The 26,076-nt window shown below is 40.0% G+C and overlaps 1 protein-coding gene across 2 annotated transcripts; it reads right to left on the reverse strand.

Moving 5' to 3' along the window:
• Positions 1-11,245: 11,245 nt before the first annotated feature.
• Clec12b (C-type lectin domain family 12 member B) lies at positions 11,246-24,416 on the reverse strand. Of its 2 annotated transcripts, XM_076568053.1 has the most exons (7): positions 24,268-24,416; positions 22,931-23,038; positions 21,200-21,298; positions 19,148-19,363; positions 18,529-18,683; positions 17,726-17,841; positions 11,246-14,537 (listed from the first exon to the last, which is right to left on the reverse strand). In XM_076568053.1, the coding sequence occupies exons 2-7, from the start codon at positions 23,019-23,021 to the stop codon at positions 14,387-14,389; spliced, it is 828 nt and encodes a 275-aa protein (XP_076424168.1). In that variant the 5' UTR covers positions 23,022-23,038; positions 24,268-24,416; the 3' UTR covers positions 11,246-14,386. The 2 variants fall into 2 exon arrangements, with proteins under 2 accessions (XP_076424168.1, XP_015845222.1); XM_015989736.3 differs by lacking the exon at positions 24,268-24,416 and having other exon boundaries at positions 22,931-23,324.
• Positions 24,417-26,076: the final 1,660 nt, after the last annotated feature.

A 26,076-nucleotide genomic window follows, 5' to 3' on the forward strand; every position in this document is an offset into this window, starting at 1 on the left:
GCCAGCCTAGACTACCAAGTGAGTTCCAGGAAAGGCGCAAAGCTACAAAGAGAAACCCTGTCTAGAAAAACCAAAAAAACAAAAACAAAAACAAAAACAAAATGACTTCAGGTTAGATTAAGATGTTTTGATAATTGCTTTGAGGTAAAAACCTTATAAAACAATCTAAAGTTCACAAGGACACATAGCTGAGTGATAGATTCATTAAGGTTTGGGATCAAAAAAAAAAAAAAAAAGCAGCCCAGTTATTATTAGCTGATGTGCTTTTTGTGCTAGGATTGATTGGTGATCAAAGATGAGGATTAATTCCTTGTACCCATTTCTGCCCTCAACTTCTTGTCATTAAAAAAAAAAAAAAAAACAGTTGATGAGTGAGTATGCACCCTAAGGATTTAAAACAGACTGGTTCTTTTTATGTGTAAAAATTTAGATTTCTCCACTACCCATCAATGCCTGGGGCAGGTGGAAGAGCTGGCCCTGTGGTCATAAGAGTGGGAGAGCTGTCCCTGACACCACCAGCTGCAACACTTGGGAGAAGAAGTCCTATACCTCACCAGGACAGCACACTAGAGCCAACCCTGTTAGCACACATATGGGTGAACCAGACCAGAAGTTGTGAGCATGTGAGAGCTGCCCAATTTCTCATCTGTCTTGTGGCAGCACGCGATGGGGAAAGAAGCCTTCCTTTCTGCCCACCAATGTCTGGGACAGGTATGCAAGTCGGCCCTGTGGTTATAAGAGGGGTTGGGGATTTAGCTGAATGGTAGAGCGCTTGCCTAGCAAGTGCAAGGCCCTGGGTTCAGAAAGAAAAAAAAAAAAGAAAAGAAAAGTAGAGTGGGAGAGGTTGCCCCTATCCCCACCAGCTTCCACACTCCAGAGAGCAGGCCCTACACCCAGCCAGGGCAGCACGGCAGATCCAACCCTGATAGCAGAGGTGTGGATGAGTTACCCCCGAAATCATGAGCATAGGACAGCTGTCCTTATTTCCCACCTCGCAGACCAACCCTAAAACTGCCCAGGCCCAGACCCAGGGTTATGACTTGGCCTGCCCCAACATCCACCCCATCTATGATCTGCTGGAGCACGTGAAGGGACCTGACGGAAGACCCAAAGCTGCAGGATCTTCACAACACAGGGAGCCAGCGGGATGTCCAGGAAGAGCCCTAGTGGGGGCCCAGCATCAAATGTGTAGTGGAGACCAGGGGCCTCGAACTAGATCAATGACTCTTTGCAATGAACCCCTGCAAGTAGAGATGTATGGAGCAAATAGTATATAGCGTGACTTGTTGGGTTTCATTGCAGCTTCCATGATGAGATTTTTAATTCCTTCCCCTTTTAAAAGATTTTTTTTTTCTCATTTTATTTTCTTCATTTCTTTTTCTCTTGAATTTTGTTTTATTTGGAGGAGAGGTGTGCAGGAGTGGAAAGTAGATGTGAAGGGATGGGGAATGAATGGGATCAAGATATATGATGTGAAAAACACATAGAATGGATACATTTTATTAATGATAAAAAACTACAAAATAAAATAAAAGTTTAGATTTGTGATTCTTATAATATTCTTCTATAAGATTACATTTTGAGATAGATAATAAAATGACTGGTTCTTCCTTTGTAACTGCAATATTCAGCCTGACAGTAAAAGAGCTGAACTGGCTAAGAAAAACACCCTGCTTGCTCACACTCGGTTAATCTATGACAAGTTACTTAGATATAAATCTATGTAGGTTCTTGGGGTGATTTTGTTTAATTATGTAAGGGAAACGGGGAAAACATGTTTTTTTCTTAAAACCTGTATTCATTATAATAATTCCCTTGAAAAATAGAATGTAACTGCACTGTAATTTTTATATTGCTTGAAAGATTCTATGGAGGTATATAAGCTGTAAGGGAAAAAATAAAGTTAGTTAGAAGGAAAACATGAAAAGTGAGAATAGGAAAGCTATAGAGGAAAAATAAGTAGAAAAAAAATTAAGAAAAAGTCAGAAGGATGCCCCCGCCCTCCAGCCCCAGAGACTTCTCTTTCTAATTTATTAGGGGACCTGAAGGTTAAAAGTCAGTCTTCTTGGAAGTGCCTTGTGTTAAATAGGGTGTAGATATGAGCAGGGCAGAAACAGTCTCTTCTGTTCTGTCCCTAAATTGTTGTATTTCCTGGATGCCCACTGGAGAATGTATATTACATTTCTTAGCCTATTGATCCACAAATATCTTCCCTGGCGTGGTCACATGATGAGGAAGTCATGGTAGCAGGATCTTGAAGTAGCTGGTCATAATGCAGCCATAGAAAAAGAGGACAATAACTGTGTTCAGCTTGCTTTCTCTTTTTCATTCACTTCAAGATTCAGCCCATAGGATGGTGTCTCCCATGCTCAAAACAAGTTTCTCCACTTCAGATAACCTAATGTAGAGTATCCTAAACAGGCACACCCAGAAGCTTGTCTCCTAGGTGATTTTAGGTTCTGTCACACTGGCAGTACTAACTGTGACATCCACTGATTATTATTGAGAGGCATGGAATCCACAATGGAGGTGTGTGTCCGTACTAAGAAAAACAAAACAAAGCGTGTTTGCCTTCAGAAAAAAATAAAAGAGGAGAGTAAAGTTTAAATGCTATGGGGGTATTACAGAAGAGGATCAGTGTACCTGAAGCTCTGAGTCTTCAGCTTTGTCCAGATCTCACAGAAGTTCCACCAAGTCTTAGTCTCGGTTAGTGGTCCCTTGGAGAAATCTCTGAAGGCTGTAAGACTATCTTAAATTATAAATCAAAAGCCCGGGGTTCCAATGTTAGAGTTTATTTTCTGGAGGCCAGCTCTTTGGCTAGAGAATCTAGGAGTGACTTTAACAGCACGTTGAGACTTTTACATTTCTTTTTTCCTTTTTTTTATATTTTTTAAGATTTATTTATTATGTATACAGAAGAGGGTGCCAGATCTCATTGCAGATGGTTATGAGCCACCATGTGGGTGCTGGGAATTGAACTCAGGACCTCTGGAAGAGCAGTTGGTGCTCTAAACCTCTGAGTCATCTCTCCAGCCCCGAGACTTTTACATTTCTTACATGAGCACTGGAATAAAAATTAAAGCTTTGCTTTGGTTGTTAATTCCTGCAAGTTCTGAAAATTTTAGAAGATACTGGAAAACATCAAATTATTTATTTTCTCTATATGTTCCCTAATGCTCTACTGCTGTAACATATTTTTGTCTTCTGAAACCCATGAGACTATTGACACTTGCTTCCAGGTGACAATAATTTATAAGCATTTGCTGTTTTGTATATAGTGTTCTATCAAGGCACCCTACACCAGTGAAACTGAATCTTGGCACTTTTAAATCTAGACTTTTGAATCCAGAACTCTTGGATTCTATTCTTAAATTTGTTCCCTAAAACAATTTCTAGTGCTAGTGGTTGAACAATTGTGGCAGGAATGAATAGCTTGTTAGAAGATCTGTCATAGAATAGATTCTAGGCACCCAGAATGCCAACCAAGAAAACCTCCCCGAGGCTGGGAGGAACCAGTTTTATCCCTGAAAGGATACTGCCCTCTTGTGGCGGTATAGAAGAACTTTCCCCTGGTGGCTCAGGGCCCCTTTAGCTGGAGTACCACCACATAGGTCTGACTGCAATGAAACAGAAGATCTGAGCCTGGCGGCAGTGGTGGTGGTGCACGCCTTTAATCCTAGCACTTGGGGATCTCTGTGAGTTAGAGGCCAGCTTGGGCTACCAAGTGAGTTCCAGGAAAAGGCGCAAAGCTACACAGAGAAACCCTGTCTCGAAAAACAAACAAACAAACAAACAAAAAAAAAAAAACAAAAAAAAAAAACAAAAAAAAAAAAAAAAAGAAAAGAAAGAAGAAAACAGAAGATCTGGTCTCCAATCCGACCTGCTATAGAAGGCACTGAAGGATACTCAACAAGGCGGAGTGGTATATATCCGTAGTTTCAGCACTCAGCAGGCTGATGGAAGGACAGCTGAGCTCTGGGCCAGCCTCAGCTACACAGTGAGACATCTCACCCCTCAAACCAAGCAAGCAGGAACCTTTACTGGTCCCTCAGCATGTGTTCCTTCACTTTACAGGTGGCTTCAGAATATTTGGATTTGCTGTTAGCTCCCTGTTGGTTTCACAAACATCTACAGTCTCTCCAGTTGGATTTAAGAACTCTGGAGATTTTCCCAAAAGCCCACACACTTTTGAAACTCTATATTCAGTTAGTTATATGGATTTGACTTGTATTTTTTTGGGGGGTGGTAGTTTTTTGATTGACTTGCATCTTTAAATGAAACTACTTTTGGGTATGCAAAGAGAAAAAATATTTTAATCACAGTAACATCACTATGCCTAGGGCATAGAGTATGGTCACCATGTTTATCACAGCAACAGAAAGCAAACTAAGATATCCTGTGAGATTCCAGAATTCTGAAATTGGGGGCAGGAAAATCAGAAATTCAAGGTGATTCTCAGCTATATAATGACTACAAGACCAGGCTACAATACATGAGACCAGGTCTGTCTCAAAAAAACAACAAAAAATAAACCAAAAAGAAAAATGGAAAACTCCAGTATTTAAATGATGTTCCACTAAAGTAAAAATCTTGACATACTTTGTGTCCTTTGAATATCACAAATTGTAAAACTAGAAGTTTCAAATAAATGTAGTCCAATGGAAACCATGTCCATAAAGGCTAAGGGCATTTCTGAGGCATGATAAGGTTTAATAAGAGCAAACTCCAAGGGCTCTCAGAATACTAAATATGGAGATAATGAATTACAAAGTGAAATATCAAAACTATCCTCTTTTATTTTTCTCTCTGTAAATTCATCGGTATATGTGTACAGACAGAGGCCAGGAGAAGGCATCAGAGTTACATGCACTTCCTCCCCATCTGTGTGGGAGGCCTGGCTTGATAATTGGGTGATGGCGTGCTACATGTGGTTCTTACGATTCTACAGAAAGCTCTCTTAACCGTTAGTCATTTTTCCAGCCCTGTATTTAATCTTGTTAAACCAGGCTTTGAAGGCAGAACCTTCAGTATGAAGATTTAATAAATTGATAGAAATATTTAATTTACTAAACTAAAATCCCTTTTTAGCTTATGTTCAACAACCACTTGATGTTGGAACAAAATCCAAAGTATAATAAAAATCAGATCCCAAACTTACTTAAGAACATATATTGCCATGAAAAACTACATCCCTAATGTCCTTTAACTGGATGTCTTTTGACCATAAAAGCAGTTGGGGATATGTAAGAGTGCCTGTCACCCTAGAATTTTCTGAAATGGAAATTAAAAAATGGAACTTCACAGACTCAAGTAGAAAATATACCTGATTGCATCAATGAAAGAAAAAGTTGGGCAGAGTAAAGAGAAAGGAATCGAATGCTGGTAGAGAAACTAAAAGATCACTGCTTTGGGGAACAATGAAGGAAATTCTATATTTATAAAAAGAAAGTAGCTGCTACTCATGGAGACTTATTTCTAATGTTAGATGATATATATCCCACAGTGGACCTTCTATACAGAGCACTGAATAGATAGTGCTCCATTTCTAGAGAGCACCACATCCAAAGAGGCTGGCTAGAGTAAGATTAGTTGTTGTTTACCAAAACTCCTTTCTAAAAGAGATGACATGCAAGCTATTTATTTCTATGATGATCTAGTTTTATTTCTGCTGTAAACTGATGCTTTTGTCATAAGAACCCAGTTCATACCACAGCAAGGTTAGCTGTGTTCTTAAAAACCTTTACTCTATGTCTGACTTTTTCCTTGAATGATGCTATGATACACACTAGTAAAACCTGTTGTTTATTTGTTTATTGAGACAGGATAGTCTAGAATAGACTCAAACCTGTGTGTTCCTGCCTTGTTTGAACTCATGGTCCTCCTGTTTATTTGAAGCAAAAAAAAAAAAATTCTGAAAACAAATTACCATCAAATAATTACAGCAATTAAATTATGTCCAAGAGATGACATTAACAACAAGATATAAGAGCCAGAAGTGGTTTTCTGAAGAATCTCTCTCCCTCTCCCTTTCTCTCTCTCTCTCTCTCTCTCTCTCTCTCTCTCTCTCTCTCTCTCTCTCTCTTTCTCTCTCTCGTCCAGTTGATATACAACAAGCTAATATATACACAGTGAATTAGAGTATGCCCCTGTAGCTAGAGTTTTCCTGCCTGGTCCACAGTCAGGACAAGTCTTTATCACCCGCCACTCCCACAGCCGCTCAGACCCAACCAAGTAAACACAGAGACTTATATTGCTCTTTAAACTGTATGGCCATGGCAGGCTTCTTGCTAACTGTTCTTATAGCTTAAATTAACCCATTTCTATAAATCTATACCTTGCCACCTGGCTCGTGGCTTACTGGGCATCTTCACATGCGGCTTGTCCTGGCGGCGGCTGGCTGTCTCTCCTTCTGCCTTTCTCTTCTTTTATTTCTCCTCTCTGTTAGTCCCGCTTATACTAGCCATGGCCAATCAGGTTTTATTTATTGAACAATCAGAGCAACTTGACATACAGACCATCCCTCAGCACAGCCAAGTGCAGACCATCTCAGACACCTGCACTCAGGCCTGTGGTCCTAATCATCCTCTATGCAGACCTGCTGGGTAAAGCCACGAGGAACCCAAGAACGGGCTCCCACAGGACATACAGAACATCCCACAGCATGCCCTCCCCTTTTTTTAAACAAGACAACAGAAGTACTGAAGAGGTGGAGGATTTCCCACATAAGTTTACTCATGGGGTAATTTTCTCAGAAACACAGTTAACTAGAAATAATGGCCTTTTAATCAGTTCCTCCAGGGGTTGCTTTAGTTTCTACATAGTTTTCAATTTCAACTAATAAAGAATGAGGAACATGAACGGGCATGAACACTATCTTTGTCTACTTCATTTCTGGACACCATCTCACAGTGGACACAGGAAATAGAAAAATAATCCATTTGCAGCAGCCCCAGTTCTAGGGATTGCCTAGGCTGATCTCCTGGTGTGATCTCTACCTGCTGCTGGCCCTTAGTTCCTGCTCTTTTATCCCCATGAATTGATACTTGGCTGCATGAAAAAATGTCTCCTCTCACTCTCTGGTGGTTTTCCTGGAACAAACTATTGATAGAGAATTAAACATTTGTCCTGGTTTTCTTTCTATTTCTATAGTAAAAACACCATAACCAAAAGGCCATGGTTTATTTCCCTTATAGATTACAGAACCCAAAGCAGGAACTTGGAAGTAGGAACTGAAGCAGAGCCATGGAGAGTGCAGCTTACTGTATTGTTCTCCACGGCTTGTTTAGCCCGACTTTTAATGGAACCCAGGACCACCTGTCCAGGAGTGATGCTTCCGGTGAGATGGGCCTTTCCACGTCAAATATGACACACGAAAATGCCTCACAGACTTCCCTCCAGGCCAATCTTATGAAGGCATTTTCTCAATTGAGGTTCCCTTCCCAGATGACCCAGGCTTGTGTCAAGGTGACAAAACAAACAAATAAACCTAACCAGCACCATGTTGAGCATCTCCATGCAAGAAGGACATCAGTAGTGAGAACCATGCACACACTCTGTGGGCCTGGGTGCAGACTAGAAAGACTGGAAGTATCTGTCACTCAAGGACACTCAGGGAAGGGTGCTAGAAATAACAGCTAGACTTAATTGGTAGTCACTCTGTCTGCATCTCCTTTGTATATCTCATTTGTCTTTTACACACACACACACACACACACACACACACACACACACGCTTTTTGTTGACTCACAGTGGTTGCACACATCTGTGGGGCACAGTGTGACATCTCTGACTAAACAGTTGTCACATTCATCACCTCATATATTTATTGTTTACTTATGTTAAGAACATTTAAAATCTCCACTAGGTGTTTTAAATGATAGAATTTGTTACCAACTATAGTCTTCTAATGTACTACTGAGTGTTCTTAGGTATGTTTTTCAATAAACTGCACCAAGTACCTATGGCTATCTCTATTCTTCTTTCTCTACACTCATCCCAGACTCTGTAACCATTCCTCTCCTCCCTACTTATATGAGATAAATTTTTAGTTTCCACATGAAAATGGGAACATGTGACATTTGCCTTTTCTTTTTTTCTTTCTTTTCTTTTTTTTTTTTTGTTTTGAGACAAGGTTTCTCTGTGTAGCTTTGCACCTTTCCTGGATCTCACTATGTAGCCCAGGCTGGCCTTGAACTCACAGACACCCGCTTGCCTCTGCCTCCTGAGTGCTGGGATTAAAGGCGTGCGCCACCACTGTCCAGAGCATTTGCCTTTTCTATACCTTACTAATTTAACATAACAAACTTCATTTAACATCTAGTTTCATTCAGGTTATTACAAGTGTCAAATGTATATGGTTGGATAATATTTCATTTTGGATATATATTATTTATTTATTGGTGGGTGTTTTGTTTTGTTGTAACATATGGCTTTACTATGTTGCCAAGACTTGCCTTAGATTTTCTATAAAGCCTGGGCTAGGCTGGTTTCAAACTCTTAGTGATCCTCCTATCTTAGCCTTTTGTTTTTTAAAAATAACATTTTTATTCATTCTTTGAGAATTTCAAACACTATTTGAAGATATTCGCCCCTGCCTCCACTCTTCCCATTGCCAACGTCTTCACTGTCCTCTCCCTTTCCATATAAATTTGACTTCTTTTCCCCCATATCACATTTTCTTTATCCATTTATCAATAAAATGCTTTCTTAATAATTATTTGCTTTATTTTATTATTGAGTTATTAGAGTTCTTTGTATATTCTTGGCCGTAATCCTCTGTCAGCTGATTTTTGTAAATATTTGTAAATATTTCCCCCATTCTGCAGGCCCTTTCATTTAGTTGAAAATCTCCATTGACAAGTAGTCTTTAAGCCCAACATAACTCCATCTGTCTGCTTTGTCTTTCTTGCCTGTGCTTTTGGGTACTTATCCAAAAGTTCTTTGCCCTGAACAATGTCCTGAACCATTTTTTTCTGAGGTTTTCTTTCAGAAATTTCAGTCCCTACTTTTGTATTTGTATCCTTAATTCTTTGGTGTTTGTTTGAATGAATGGAGAGAAAGATGTTCAGCTTCATCTTCTGCAGATAAAGACCCAGATTTCTCACCCTTGTTTACAGATGACACAGCTTCTTACCAAAACCAAAGCGGCCGCAAATTTGCACATTTGCTTTGGGATCTCCATTCTGTGCCACTGCTTTCATGTGCTTGTTTTATGCCAACCTCATGTGCTGTTTTGGTTACAGTGGCAAATTTGCCAGAATTATCTTTATTTCTGTCTCTCTTTTGATCTTCCATGATCTCCTTGGCTGTAGAACTGTTTCTAAAAAAACTCAGTGTATAAGAACCAACTGGCAAAGATAGGAGGTGCCAGGAAACTGAAAAAGTAGACCCAGGCTCACACAAAGCATAATACATCAGAGTTCATGGATAGAAGCATGTCTTAGGCAGCAACAGGATGGAGGATCCCTTAACCCTAAGGAGAAAAGGAGGAGTTTATATATTAAGCATATTATTTAGCCTGGCCCAAACAATGTGTGACTGGATTTACTGTTAAAAAAAAATAATCATTAGCTGTAAACTAAGAATAGTCTGAGCATCAGTGGTCACCAGGAAATATTTGGCTGTTTTAGTGACTGGCTGTTATTTTATAGTGTTTGTGAAGCAGGCCTGGGTAAACTGGCTGCTCCTTTAACACAAGAAGTAGTCTTTAAACCAATATAAATAGTTTATATTTATATTTTCTAAACTAGAATATTATTTATTATTTGGACTTGTGGTATTTTTATATTTATCACTTGACTTCAGTGGTGAAATTAAACACTCAGCCATATTTCATGTCATTCTTTCTAACTTTCTCTTAAAATCCTAAGCATAAAATTTATTTGCTCTATTTTTCATAAGAAAATAAAATACAATAAGATAAAAACAAAGTGTTGTGAAATAATCCTCTTGTACACTGTAAAGATTTGTCACTCTAATTGGTTTAATAGAATACTGATTGGCCAGTAACCAGGCAGGAAATAAAGGCAGGAAAGCCAAACTGAGACTGCTGGGAAGAGGAAGGGAAAAGTCAAGAGTCACCAGCCAGATGCAGAGGAAGCAAGATAAGAATGTTGTATTGAGAGAAGGTTCAAAGCCACACGGCTAAACATAGATACGAATTATGGGTTAATTTAAGTGTAAGAACTAATTAGTAGTAAGCCTGAGATATGGGCTGATCATTTATAATTAATATAAGTCTCTCTGGTAATTTGGAAAGTAGCTGCTGGGTATTTGGGAGTTGCTGTTGGGACAGAAACTTCCAGTTACAACAAAAACCATCACAAGGGAAAAAGCCTCAAGAAAAGGCCCAAGAATCAAAGACCCACTCATTTACATATGCAGGAGTCCCATAAAAACACTAAACTGAAAGCTATAATGTATACACAGAGGATCTGCTGCAGACCCATGCAGTGCAAGTCCTGTGTTTGCTGCATCAGTCTCTGTGAGTTCATATTAGTTCTGTTCAGTTGATTGAGGGGGCCATGTTCTCCTTGTGTTATCCATCCCCTCTAGCTCCCTGTGGTGGTTTGAAAGAAAATAGCTCCCAAAAGGAGCAGCATTATTAGGAGGTGTGGCCTTGCTGGAGGAAGTGTGCCACTGCTGAAGAGGGTTTTGAGGTCTTTTCTCAAGCTTCACTCAGTGTGACAGTCAATCGACTTCCTGTTGCCTCTGAGTCAAGATGTAGGATTCTCAGCTCCAGGACTACCTCTGCCTGCAGACTTCAATGCTCCCCATCCTGATGATAATGGACTGAACCTCTGAAACCATAAATGAGCCGCCTCAATTAAATGTTTTTATTTATAAGCGTTGCCATGGTCGTGGTGTCTCTTCACAGCAATAAGAACATCCTAAGATACTCCCACACTCCTTCTACCTCCTTTTGTATGGGGTTCCCTGAATAAGGAGTATTTTTGCTATTTCTTCATAGAGAGCCATCTACTCTGATTCCGTCACCAGTAGTTTTGTCTGTGTTGGGGTTTGGATAAGACTGTCTCCCATAAGCTCAGGCATTTGAGCCCTTGTCTCCCAGATGGTGACACTGGGGGAGTTTGCAAAGTGTGGCCTCGCTGGAGAAAGTGTGTCAGCGGGGTGTGAGCTTTGCAAGTACGGAGCCTCACTCTCCTTCCAGTTCATCTGCTTTGTGGTACTTTCAGTTAAAGATATGCTCTCTCATGTTTCTGCTCTGGTAGCACACCTTCTGTTAGCTGCCATGCCTACCCATGTCACTCTGGAACTAAAAGCCCAAACAAACCCTTTTTTCTATAAGTTGCCTTGGTCATGTGTGGTGATATATTGTGTACCCCAACAAAGCTTGACTGGGGATCCGAGAGCAAAGCCAGCCACTATATTAAACGTAGAGGTCAGGTAGTGGTAACACACGCCTTTAATCCTAGCGTTCGGGAGGCAGAGATCCATCCAAATCTCTGTGAGTTCAAGGCCACACTGAGCCTTGAACAGAGCCAGGTATGGTGGTGGCACATGCCTTTAATCCCAGCACTAGGAAGCTTCGAAGTAAAATGGCAGGGCACAGAAAGGTATATTAGACAAGAGTAAACAGGAAGTCTCTCTCTGGCAGCAGAGGATTTCATAGAGGTAAAAACTTGTGGCTGGCTTGCTCTGCCTCTCTGATCTTTCAGCTGTCACCCCAATATCTAGCTTTGGGTTTTTTATTATAAGACCTTTTAAGATTCATGTTACAGTCATGGTATTTTAATCACAGCAGAAAAGTGCCTTATATAACCTGTCTGCTCAGAAAATTTGTACTGAGGTCATTATTCAGGCTGTGATCCCATGAAACATTGCAGAGATTATCAAATTTAAATTTTTCTAGTCCTACCTCCCCAGACATCTGATCCTATAGATCTGTGACATGATTTCCACATATCTGTCTAGCACTCTTCTACCTATCTTTTTTTTGTTTGTTTGTTTTTGTTTTTCAGACAGGGTTTCTCTGTGTAGCTTTGGTGCCTGTCCTGGATCTCGCTCTGTAAACCAGGCCAGCCTCGAACTCACAGAGATCTGCCTGGCTCTGCCTCCCAAGTGCTGGGATTAAAGGTGTGCACCGCCACTGCCTGGCACACAGCTATCTCTTTTATCATCTATCGGTGGACACACAGAGAGAAAAGAAAAATTCCTGGGAACAATCCCATCTCAGAAGCCAGCAATCAGAATGCAACAAAGGATGGTGGGATGTTCTGACACACAAGGGCAATGGATCCCCAGGAATGGATGCACTGAGATACCCTAATTTCTACAAAGATATTGGGAATGGTGTGGCAACAGCAAGATGCAGGGAGGGTGGGTTGAGTGATCTGACCTTATCAAAATTCAGAGCTCTGTGAAGTTAGACAAAGTTTCTTTCGAAGGAGTGTAAAAGTCACAGTGGCCATGAGATAGGCATGAGAAGATGTAAGATGCCAGGAGAAAATTATAACGTCTTTATGGGAACAAAATAACAAGCAAAGAGATTAGCTTATAAATAGCATATTCTTTGGGTAGAGATGGAGGGAAAGCAGAAGAAATCATCTTTCCCGTGGGAATAAAGAGAAACCCAAATGTGTGGGAGTCAGGGCAGACTGTTGATGTTTAATGAGCAATTCCACTTTGTGAGGGAGAGTGACAGGAACCTGCTTATGAGAAATGGAAGAATAAAGCTTTTATTTCAATATATGTATTCTTACTTCACTTGTGATTCAGCCCTCAGTGAGAATGGGTAGATGCTCTGCACTTAGATTATGATGAAAGTAATAACCTGTGTTTTAAAATGTGTGTTTACAGTCAGTTTGTAGTCTTATTAGATATAACACTGAATCTTATTCCCTTGTTCTAGAATTTGCTTGGATATATATTATATGATAATGAAGTCACAATTTTAACATTTTAAAGATAACCTACTGCGTGGTATTGTGAAGCTGTTGTTTCAAAGAACTATTACAGTATTCAGAATGTGATCCATTTTTCCAGTAAATTTTAGGCCACTGTTCAAAATTGGTACCACAAGTCAATTAATATTATTTTTAGATGATAACTATGCAATTAGTACATAATCAATTGAAGAGAAAAATCAAAACCATATCCTTTATGAATATCCTGAAATCCGTAATTTTGCTCCAGAAAGATTCCTGATGCCTGAATTTACAGTGTTTATCTCCTGCAGGCATGTGGCATACTGTTTCAGGAAAGTTTCAAAAGGCAATTGTTCTGATGATATGTCTTCAAATAGTATTTTAGTAGTTCTCTGAAGAAAAAGAAACAGTGACAGAGAGATGTCACAGCAGTTGTGAGCACTTGCTTAGCAAACCTAAGAATGGGAGTTTAGATCCCAGCACCCAGTAATAAACCAGGTGTGGTCAAGCACATGCCTGTAAGCCCAGCACCTGGTGAACAGAGACAGAAAGATGATTGGAGATTGCTGGCTTCCAGCCTAGCTGAAAAAGGAAATTCACAGGCTCCAGATTCAGGGAGAGACCTTGCATCAAAGATAAGGTGGGGAGTGATAGAGGAGGACAACCAAGGCTCTCCTCTGGTCTCCACACTTATGCACAAGTGTAGATATCTATGCATGTGCACATATCCACCCACATACATGATTCTTATACATACATACACTCAGAAAATAAAATGAAATTGCATATTAATATTAAAATAATAAACATCTCTATTATTCTGATAATACCCAGCTGCAAAATTGATAGCCTGAATATTATTAGTGTAAATAAATGATGAAAATATTAAGACACAGTGTTCATCCTATTTCATCTAGGCTATCGGTTATGAGAACTGATAGTGTAGTTTCATAGGAAGACAAAGTAGAGTTACTCTGCACCTGGAGGCTGATACTTAGCTGCTAAATTATTTCAGACAAACAATCTTTAAAACAGTAAAGTATTTCCAATTCAGCAATACAGCACTGCTGTCCCAGGCCCTTTACCTTGGATTCCTTCAAACCTGTACATGATTGGGCAACCTTTATAACAGGAGTCTCCTGGAACTTGCCCCCTTCTGGTGGCCCATGTTGGTCTGGTGGCTAATATTTAAATATCACCCAGTCTGTTTTGTGAACATGTAAGAATAAAGCAAGAAACAATATTTATTCAGAGACAAACTGAAATGATATGTTTCTCCCTGGGTACTCAGGATCATTGTAAGACCCGAGTAATGAGAACACCTGGTCAGAGAGTCAGACAGTGAAGTGGAGAATGTTCTGTGAAGCAAGTTTATCTGTGGGATAGTTGAAGTACAGTCACTTTTTAGTCAGTTTTTGGCTCAAATACCATAGCTTCCTCCTTTCTTGCATGGATCTACAATAGGCCTTTTCTTTTCGATACACTTAAAAGAGTCAGATTAATCCAAATCTTCAATCTTCACCAGGGAAGCTGTCTTCTCACAAATCCAAGAAATTTCAGCACTACAGCGAGAAATGTAGACATTCCCTCTTTCAAAATAAGCGCACCCTCTAGATCCATTGAATCTGGCATGCTCCTGATTGCTAAATCTGGAAAGTAATTGATTTAAAATTAATTAAAACTATTATTTATGAAATTTAATTAGAATTAAGTATTCTCAGTCACCCTTAGAGGGAAAATCTATATTATTGTGAGATCCCAGCCTCCATAAAGCATCAGGATCTGTAATGCCGGCATCTCTGAGTTCTTTATCTCATGTTAATTTTGACCCCAGGAAAATTTTTTTTTTAAGAAGAATATATTTAACTCTGGCACAAAGTTGTGGAAGTAACCAATCACTTTCTGATTTTGAGTTTAAGGCCTACCCCATGAGAGAGGGAAACCATGCCTGACACTTTGCACATTTTTTTTATTGGCCTATTTGCTTTCTAAAGAGAAAGAGAAAGAAGGTGTAAAGTTGGATGTGTGGGGAGGCGGAGAGGATCTGGGAGGAGATGAGGGTGGAGACACCGTGATCAGAATATACTATATGAATGAAATAAGAGTATACTATACTATATTAAACAAAAAAGAATTTGTATGTTATAGCTTGGAAATTATTATTCCCACCAGTATTATAGAATTCTACTAAAGGAATGCACTCAGTGCAGATTACATTAGAATTGATAATTCATTTTTATATTTCAAATTTTAGTGTAAAAACTAGAAAAATAAAGCAATATCATGTAAAAAAATTTTATGTTTTGCTATGCAAAAATGTAACTGCATGCTTTCACACATATTTGACAAAACAAGACAGAATCTGAGCAAGGAAATGAACAACTTACTGATGTGATTGAGTGATCAGGAAATTGTGTCTAGCTTCTTGGCTCAACTTTAATGATAACCCTTAAACATTATCCTTAAAAATCATGCATGCTCAGCCTAAATGTGTGCTACAAGCACTGCTTTTTCCAACTGGGATGCCATGTTATTTTATTCATCAGAGCTAAGCCTATCAAACATTACTATTTGAATATATCTTGATCAGAGAGTCCTTATTCGGGATCCAAGGAAGAGACTGCATAAGTTTGAAGTACAGTATTTTTAGGCTGCGTATAAAGAGCTGGGTTATCTGACAGCTGCATGACCTACGGTCATTGTCTGTGGTCTCTGCACACCAAACATAGGCCATTTTCTCTGCATGTTTCAGGATCTAGTAGATGAATCAAGAATGAGTAGCATTCATATAGGAGAGGAGAAATGTACACTCTAACCCAGGAATTGCACTGCATTTACATGGTGCTCGGTCCCACTCCTGGATGGTCTTGGTCTAACAGCCCTCCTCTCTTCGGGTCAACTGTGAGCCCTCTCCACCCAGTTACTCTGCTTTGAAAAACAGTAACTGTCCTTCTTGTCTCTGTTGTTTAAAGTGAGCCTTTTGCCATTATGGCTAGTGTGAAAATAGGCTAACCAAATATGGCTCACAATGGTGATAAGACCCTGGGAGACACATATTTGAACAAGAACAGTCCTAGAAAAATCTCTAGGATCTTTAGGGAGAAAATAATAGACATATAATTATTTGCTGTTCATTGCATTTGGCGAGCCACAGCTGAATCCAAGCAGCTTTGAACAAAATTAAATGATTATAATTCAGTTTACAAAATGTTGACAAAATACATGCAAGAGTAAGACAGTGAGATGGATGGTTTAAGTACTTGGAGGGGGAGAGACACTAGTGACATAAAATCTCACTGAATGTAAAAGTTACAAACTTAAAAATATAAGTACATTTATCACATTTAACTAAATTCTGATGTATGATGCTTGCCAATTTTGTCTTTGTTTTAAAGTCTTTCAAAACTTTTTGAAGCCATGTATTCATTTCTCTTATAAGAGAGTCATCTTATTTTATTTATGTGTATGTCTGTGGATCTATGCATACAGGTGTGTAGGTGCCCACAGAGGCTGTAAGAGGGGGCCAAATCTCCTGGAGCTGGAGTTACAGTAGTTGTAAGTCACATGTGGGTGATGGGATCTGAACTTGGGTCCTCTATAAAAGTAGCATGTGCTGTTAACCACTGACTGACCATTCCAGTCCTTGCTTTAAAAAAAAAAAAAAAAGGTTCTGAGATGACTTAGTGGGTAAGAGCACTTGATACCAAGCCTGATGATTTGAGTTCAATTTCCTGAACGAAGTTACTGGAAGTGGAGAACTTATCCCTGCAGGTTGTCCTCTGACCTCCACGTGTGCCCTGGAACCATACAACCCTGACCTCCCCAAATAAGAAAACAAGTACAAAAATAATTTTTAAACACTAATGTTAAGACAAAACAAAACTTGTTCTTGAGAAAATAAGAATTTATCCCATGGTACCATCTTGTAGATAAAACAAACATTAGTTTTCATCTCCCAACCCACACCACACACCCACTGGCTTCCTCTGTAAGCCCAGCCTGACTCCAAGTGGCACCTGGGTTTCTGGCTCCCAGTGAGTCTGGACCTCTTTCTTAAGGAATCTTTTGAAAAATACAGAAGATCAGATGGTGTAAGACTGAAACATTTTTTATGTTGACTTCTATTTTGTTATAACTTTAAATATAAAAAGCTTCGATTTCCCAAATTGTAGAGATTTGATGTGTACTTTCAATACTATCATGGAAACTCTGCAGCAGTAGATTTTGCCTGGGACACTTGCCATGTAACCTAATTGGTGGTCTGCACCCTGAAGCTAATCAATAAACTAATCAGGCAGACTTACTTTCTATGAGAAAATGGTCAACAATTACTTAATGTGAGTAATATATCAATGTTTAAATGTGTGTCCGTATAACAAACACCACCCTTGAAGGTTGTAAAGGATGGAAAATACAATAGATGAGTGGATGAATAGGTGATCTAAAATGTTCAGCCTTGATTTGGTCACATCTGAGCTGGGCAATGTCAGGCATGTCACTGAATCTCTCTGTGATAATATTTTCATTATGTAGTGGGGATGTGAAAGTGCATCCTTCCAAGATTTATATTTGCAAAATACTTTAAACATACTATTATATGTACATGCTTAATAAGAAAAGCAGCTAAACAGCACATGGAGTTCAGTGCATTACTCTGAGTTTGACAAATAGGTGGAATTACTTACCAGCTCTTGATGTATTCCCTAGTGAAACTCTCTCTTTTTTAACAGTATACTACTTTTTTCCTGTCTAGATTTACAGTTCTTTCAATTTACATACATTTTCTCAGAGTTCCACGGAAATCTTGATCTTCCACCCCCAGCAGTCGGATACTTACAGGGTTGGAGAGGGAGACGAACCGTCTTCCCATAGCCAATGTTTACCAGTTGAGTTCCGGGACAATCCCAGCCAAAAGAAAGAGGGCGTGAGTGATGGCTGTGACCGAAGAAAATCCTGGGGGGGGGATAGACCAAGTGAGAGGGTGTGAGTGATGGCTGTGACCGAAGAAAATCCTGGGGGGGATAGACCAAGTGAGAGGGCGTGAGTGATGGCTGTGACCGAAGAAAATCCTGGGGGTGGGGGATAGACCAAGTGAGAGGGCGTGAGTGATGGCTGTGACCGAAGAAAATCCTGGGGGGGATAGACCAAGTGAGAGGGCGTGAGTGATGGCTGTGACCGAAGAAAATCCTGGGGGGGGGGGATAGACCAAGTGAGAGGGCGTGAGTGATGGCTGTGACCGAAGAAAATCCTGGGGGGGATAGACCAAGTGAGAGGGCGTGAGTGATGGCTGTGACCGAAGAAAATCCTGGGGGGGGGGGGATAGACCAAGTGAGAGGGCGTGAGTGATGGCTGTGACCGAAGAAAATCCTGGGGGGGGGGAATAGACCAAGTGAGAGGCTATCTGCTGGTTTGAGGAGGAAATATTAAAAATTATTAAATTAATTTATTGTCTGGGGATAGCCCAGTGATGGATCACTTTCTAGCATGTACTGTATCTTGGGTTCCATGTCCAGTTCTTCAATTCATTTATTAGTTCTCATTCAAAATCCACCAATTTCCTATTGTGAAACAGAAGCACCACCTATTTACTTTTCATTGTGTGGGGAATATCTGTAGCTGGGGGAAGAGAGTCAATCATACCCTTTCTTTGATGCTGTCAATCTTCACCAGAGTGGCACTCTTGCCTATACAGTCCTTTCGGCTGTCACTCCAGGATTTCTCTTCATGAGTTGTGAAATAATAGCAACTGTTTCCATGCCATTGCCAAGTCTTGGGACAAGGATTGCACTTATGATCTGAAAAGGAAATTATACTCAGAAGTACACACTCTGTGGGGTGACTGCAGAAGCCTTTGGAAACTAAGTCATTCACACAGGCAACAGATCTGAGTGCAAGCACCCTGAAACATACTGTGCCAGGAACCCCCGGAAGCAGAGGAATGGTAGTTGGGGGTTGGACAATGGAGATTCTCTTTGCAGGTCCAGGCTTTTAATATTGTTATGATAACCAGAGCACCTAAAAGTGGCCAATAAAGTGGAAGGTTGAAGTATCCAGGCTGATAGCATCTGGAAATGATTACAAAAACTCTCTTGTGTTTTCTGAAGTATTAAACGTGTATTTCCTCATCCTTTGTAAATTTAGGATGACATGGTCACGGGATTGCTAAAGGATACAACTTTTAGGTGCTGTGCTGCATGTGGGGACTTTGATCAAGGTGACAAGTTTGATTTGGCCTTTTTGCAGATGTGAGTCAAATTACCAGAAGTGTGGATGAGGAATTCCTTGCAGAGCTTGGTAGCCATCTGTTTCTGCCTCTCCAGGAGGGCAGAGATCTGGGACTGGAGAGATTCCTCTGTGGGATCCTTCCAGGAGATGTTCAATATCTCAGACAGATTATTCTGCTGTGGGTGGATGAATTTTTGAAGTTGACTCAACTTCTCTGAATCTGAGTTAGTATCATTAGACATCTGCAAAACTGTAAGACATAATGAGACAAGTGCATGTGTCCTGCCGCTCTCACAAGGCTGCCAGGTTGACTCAAGAGTGTGATTCCCAGGCTACTGGGGATTCTTCTCTCCCTCCTCCGACTTTCCCTCTTCCTCTTTCCTCTTCTCTCTCCCTCCTTCCTTTCTCTCTTTCTTTTCCTCCCTCTTCCTTCTTCCCTCTCTTTCTCTTTTCCTCCTTTTCCTTCTCTCCTCTACATTCTTTGTAGAGGGCACAAGGTACTTCTGCTCACTCTCCACAGCTCTCTCTTCCCTTTCTTTCACCCTTGACAGGGTTTGCCAATAATCCCAGATTGGTCTTGGACCATTCTAACCATTTCTAGTTCTGGATCCACGCCTCTCTTTAGAAACATCTTTATTTTTATTAAGCTCTTCCAGTTATTCACAGTGTGCATTGTACTTACAAAAAAATTACAATGTATTTCATGAAGAGTCAACATTATTTCACTTTAGTTTGTTTTGGGGTGTGCATCTTTTAAAAGATAAGCAACATATTCTCCTAATAGCATTTAGTGAGTATCTGTTACCTCAACAGGAGTATCAGATTTCTTTTCCAAAGAACAAAATAAATAATTAGTGTTTATAAGTCCAAACCATAACTATCAATGAAATCTTTCATATAAGCAAATAAGTGAATGGGGGACATTAGCGTTTGTGATGAGTAATCTTTATTGTCAACACTGTATAGAATCACCTAGTCGACAAATTTCTGGATGTGTCTGTATGGACATTTCCAGAGAGATTTTACTGAAATATTAAGACCCACCTTGAGCATGGGCAGCAGCAGCCCCTGGGCTGAGGACCTAGACTGAGTATACAGGAGGAAGCCAGCTGAACATGATATTCACCTCCCTCTGCTCTCTGACTATTGATGTAGTGTGATCAACTACTGTACACGCCAGTCTCCATGACTTCCCACCATGAGGGACTGCTTTCCATCTTAATTAGACTACGAAGCAAAATAACCCTTCCTTATTTAAGCTGCTTTTTTGTCACATCAACAAGAAACATATAGCATCTTCCAATAAACTTTTTTGACTACAAGTCACCTCAGAGTGGGTGCTGACCAAATCAGTACTCTTTATTCCACATACTTAACATTTTATAATATACATATCCTCAGGATAGCTTTCCACTTACCATAATGCACAATGCCCTAGCTAGTCTACCTGTAACTGCACATGAATCAAAAGAATCTTTTCTTAGGGTCTGTTAGGGAGGGGCTTCCACTGTAGCACACATGGATGGTATGATTCTGTCTGCCAGATGTGATGTAATTCACACCCCTCCTCTTCTTTCTTTATGTGTTTTTCCTCATTCAGGTGAGTCAGGTTGTTGCTGCTACTTAAATGTTTTCTCTACCCCAAGAAGGTCATGGGTGAGCAGACTGAGCTAGCCTTCTGCTAAGTTTCAAGGTAAATGAATTGCATGCCCTTCTGCAAATATATCTCCAGCTTGCTTTCCTGTTTTTCACTGAGAATAACAAATGGGTGTATCTGTGCAGAAAAGAGCTTGTCCATTTTATTTTAAACAGTAACTAAGAAAAGAAGAGTCCTCCTCACAGTGTGATCTAGTTCATCAAAAGACAAAAATGACTGTGGGGTAGAATTCTCATAGCAGGGAAATAGGACCCTTGTTAGTGTTTTTTGAAGGTGTGATGGAGAGTGGAGGGGATCTGGGGTAACAGAAATGATTTGAGGATTCTGTATGCTAGTAACATATTCTTTCTGAATTTGCATACTGTACAAGCTTTTTTTCCAACTGCTTTTCTTTTGTTTAATACAAATTCACAATACAAATTCACTTACACATAATCCCCAAGGTCACTAGTCCGGTCACCAGCAACAGGCAGAGGGTCATCAGGCTCAAGGCAGCTCCTCGCCAAATGGAGGATGGAGCTGGGTGTCCTGGAAGCCAACAGGGATGGTCAAGTAGAACCACAGCATGCTGCTGTTACATTTGGGGGTTGTTTCTTGATAATAATTTTTCCCTTGTTTTTTTAACACCACTGTTTAGAAAATTGCTAATATGAAGCAAGATACAGTCCCTCCCTCAGATTCCCATTTCCTCACCTTTTAAGACTGATTTTCTCTTAATTTTTTTTTTTACATTAGTCCCCACCTTTCTTCCTAAAGTTCACTGATGTTGTGAATGAGGTGTGGAGACAAGTTCTCTGGAATGATGCTGACAATAGGAGAGACCCTGAGTTTTCAGACACAAATATCCAAAAGGAGATGGTTCTACCTTCCTTATAAAGGTGGATTGTACTTTTAAGAGTAATGTTAACTTGGTAAAATAACCTTTAAGTCATTATTTATCCTGTTTCCTATGCCACAAGTAGCAAATTAATCCCACATGAAAATGTATAGTCTAATCTGCAAACAGCAGGCTAGCCCAGAGAACCAGCAGGCAACTCTTGGACCATGTTTGTCATGAAAATGTCACTTTCCTCTTCCTTTATTCACACAGTATTTTTGTTAGGTGAGGACAGTAGCACATGTAGGTTAGTCACATGACCCCTTTCCTCAAAGGTTAGAATGAGAATTACAAGACAGACATGCATAATCATCTCTCCTTAGTAAACACCACAAACTCTATGCTGGTTACTGTATATCTCCTCCCTAACACACACACACACACACACACACACACACACACACACACACACACAAACACACACACACAAAGAGTATAAAAGCAAACCAAGGAGCAGAAGAAAGTGATTCATATGAGTCAGGATAACAACTAGGACTGTAACGCCACCTTTGGAAGTGAAGAAGATAGTCTTATATATTTAATGGTGTCTGACTCCAGAGATGTGACACTTCTGCCAGCTGGGCATAAGGGAATGAGCTGAAGCTGGAAGACTGTCTCCACCACACACTCGAATAAACTTAGACAAACTACCTAGCTCCGTTGAGACTCAGCATTTCCATCTGCATAACTGCAAAAATCGTAATATTATTTATTTTACTTTACAACTACACTTCAATAAAGATACATATAGATAGAATTTTATTATTGATAAATGCTCTGAGTTACACTTGGGGTTCCAATGACTTTAAATTACAAACAGCATAAGGGAAAAAGCTAGTTCTTGTTCACTGGTGATTTATCTATACTCAACTCCTTCCCTAAATTATACCACACACTAGCAAAGCTTTCTCTACTTATTTTAGAATCCTTTTTGGCTTCTAGAAGAACATCTCTCGACATTGCTAACAAAATATAAGAGTCAAGGATGGTTATAAATAAAAACCTTTCACTCCCAGACCCAATCTCTGTGACATATCCATTAATTTTTTTTCCCCTGTACAGTGAAGAGCTTCATGACAGTGATTTCATACAGTTCACGAAGGTCTTGAAAGCTGCATATATTCTCTTAAGGACACTCACTCTGCTGGCCTATCCCAGGGCTATTTGTCTATTTTGGGGATTATATTGCATACTCCCCCTCCCCTTCAGTGTCAAGCCCACATCTCCACGCACTTAACACCTGTCAGTTCCAACGTTATAACGTGCTTTATCTGAGCTCTTACCTTCTTTTCTTAGGTTATTTCCATCTTGATTACTTCTCACTCTCGCAGAATCTTGAAGCATAAGCGTTGCGTAGGTCACTTCATCAGACATCGTAGGAGAAAGTGATTCTATAAATCAGTGTTGCAATATCTTCAGGCCCAGTACAGGCAGTTCTTTTTCAAGGCTAGGCACGTTTACACAAATAACTGACACAAGACACTCCCTATTGCTCCCTTGTAAGCCTTTGACTTTGAAAGTCAATTTCTCTGTAATGAAAGTGAGAGAAATCAGAAACTCTCCTTAAGAATTAGAATGTTGCCAATTTCCAACTGTAGTGTATTGTTCCTTGCTGAGAAGCCAAGATGATGTGTTTGTAGGCAAGCAGGAGTTAAGCCTTCATGTTGGAATTCCCATGATCCTTTGGGAACTCTGTTTAAAGAATGAATAAACAATCCAGTTTCCTTCTCTGCAGAGACTAGTTAATCCTATAATGGATCTAGTTTGTCCTCAGTCATACTAGATATCAAGGAGAGTCACAACAGGAGAAGCAGTATCACATATTCCTGGATAGTGTAATAAGAAACTTGTGTGTGGGTGTGAGGGGTGCGTGCGTGTGCGTGAGTGCGTGTGTGTGTGTGTGTGTGTGTGTGTGTGTGTGTGTGTGTGTGTGTGTTGCATATGTGTGCATGATGGAGGTGTTTTCTTGACTGAGGTGCCTGCTTCGAAAATGAACTAACCATCTTAGCCCTAGAACTCACAGGGGTCTAAAAGGCTGTGTCTATTTCTAATTATTTCATACTTTTTAAAATATAAAACTCACTACACTATATAAGGAAGTACATTGTTGTTAGGAGTTTGTGATGGGTAGGAATCCCTTAAGGTTGTCCTTCTGAATGTGGCAATTTATAGGGAAAATGAAAAAAAAATTGTGTTAGATTACCTGAATGTACTTAATGAAATAAGAAAATTCTTAAACACTGAAGAAGCTTTATTGAATGATCAGTGAGTTTTCTGACAATATTTAATAAGGTATTGATTGGTGAAAAAAGAAGGCAATTAGCACCCGAATAACACGTGTTGGAAGGAAAGTATAGAAGCAGATTGTCCTTAGAGCTCTCCAAGATGAATACACTCCTAACAATAGCCTTGATTTTTTGACCAACAAGACCCAAACCAGACTTTTAACCACAGACCTGTAACACATTTGTGCTGTTGATCTGTTGAATGTGTGGTCACTTGTCACCAGTAGAAAGCTAATATAGAATCTGTCTTAGTTATTGTTCTATTGTGAAGAGACCAAGACCATGACAACTCTTACATTAAAAAAAAAAAAAGCATTTAATTATGGCTTACTTACAGTTTCATAGGTTTAGTCCATTATTGTCATAACGAGGAGCATGGCAGCACACAGGCAGACATTGTGCTGGAGAGGTTGAGAGTTCTACATCCTCATCTACAGTCAGCAGGAAGAGAGAGAGGCTGGACCCAGTTTGGGCTTCTGAAACCTCAAAGTCCACACCCAGTGACACACTTCCTCCCAGGCCACACCTTCTAATGCTTCTCAAGTAGAGCCACTCCCTAATGACCAAGTATTCAAATATATGAGCCTATAGGGGCCATTCCTATTCAAACCACCACAGAGCCCAAGAAAATATTTCTTTCCATTGCTAACCAATGCTTTCAGTAGGCAATTCTAGAGCTCTCCCACTGAGATGCAGCCCCAGCCCTTCCAAGAAAAGACTGGGGAGCCACAACTGAGCAAAGGAAATAAAAGATCTTCTCTAAAATAAAAGATCTTCTCTAAAGTTTTCCTTTATGCAGAGAAAGGAGGAGATCAGATAACTGCTCTATACCAGATATTTGGTATGTTCATATATGGTCTATATTTGGTGTTGGTGTTATATTTTCAGATTACTAGGCGCTGATCTAAGTCTTTCCAGGATCTGTGTCTGGGTAAATATTATGGGATTCATCAAAGGTCTCCAGAATGCTTCTCCTGTTGTGACTCTCCTTGGTATCTGGTATGACTTTTGCCTGTATGCACATGTATGTACACATACATGCACATACTCACATGAACACATCCATGTACCATGTACAGAACTGCACTCCCCAGTAGGTACAGGAAGACATAACAAGTCCTTCAGTAACATTTGTGCACACTCTCCAGACATGAATGTTCATACATGGTTCATTCAACTTGTGTGTTCCATTGACTATTTGACCCCAGAAAACAGAACAGTAGCAGACAAATATAATTTGTCTGTTATACTCACCCTTAGATGAACTCCTCCAGGTCAACGACAAGGGATGGGACACCCAGTCATTGCCCCTGTCCTGCTGCCTATCTCCAAGTTGCTTAGATATATTATAAGACTTCAACCTTAATATATCAGGAAACAAATGTGTTTCTTCATCTCAGTAACCAAGAACTCTGTGCTTACAGATCCTCACCCAAAATGCTCGTGGTTATGTGGATGGCCCTGGTTAAACTAAGTGGGTTACAAAATGAAGCAAAGAGATATGAATTTGGGAAGTGGATCTTTAAGGAGGACTTACAGGTTGCCAGGGGTGAGAGAGAGAGATAATGGAATGTAGGTGTCTGGGTGATTAGAATGTATTATATACATGTATAAAATTTTCAAAGAACAAATTTTATCAAAAAAAAAATTCTGCCACAGGGCTGGAAAGATGGCTCAGTGGTTAAGAGCATTTGCTGCTCTTTCAGAGAACCTGGGTTGGTTCCCAAAATCCATGTGTGGCTCACAACTACCTGTAATTCTAGTTCCAGGAGATCTGACATCCTTTTCTATACTCCACAGGCACCTGTACACATGTACACACACACACACACACACACACACACACACACACACACACGCAGAAAGAGACATATACAAACACACCTTAAACCTCTGCTGAAAACCCCCAAACACCTTAGAATCACCTTTGACTTGCCTTGCTTCTCCTATATAGATTCCATCATTGCATAACATACATAGCTAATAGAACTCAGCTGTAAATATAGAAGTTCATTTGCATTAAAATAAATACTGAGCTTGTGTGATAGGAAGTGATTCCCTCTCTGTGTTCGTCATCAATCACCCGACTCCCACATATTGAGTCTACAGCAGAGAGCGCTGCTGAGGAGCAGAGACTAGTGTAC

Source organism: Peromyscus maniculatus, chromosome 3 (genome assembly GCF_049852395.1).
Source record: "Peromyscus maniculatus bairdii isolate BWxNUB_F1_BW_parent chromosome 3, HU_Pman_BW_mat_3.1, whole genome shotgun sequence".
NCBI lineage: Eukaryota > Metazoa > Chordata > Mammalia > Rodentia > Cricetidae > Peromyscus > Peromyscus maniculatus.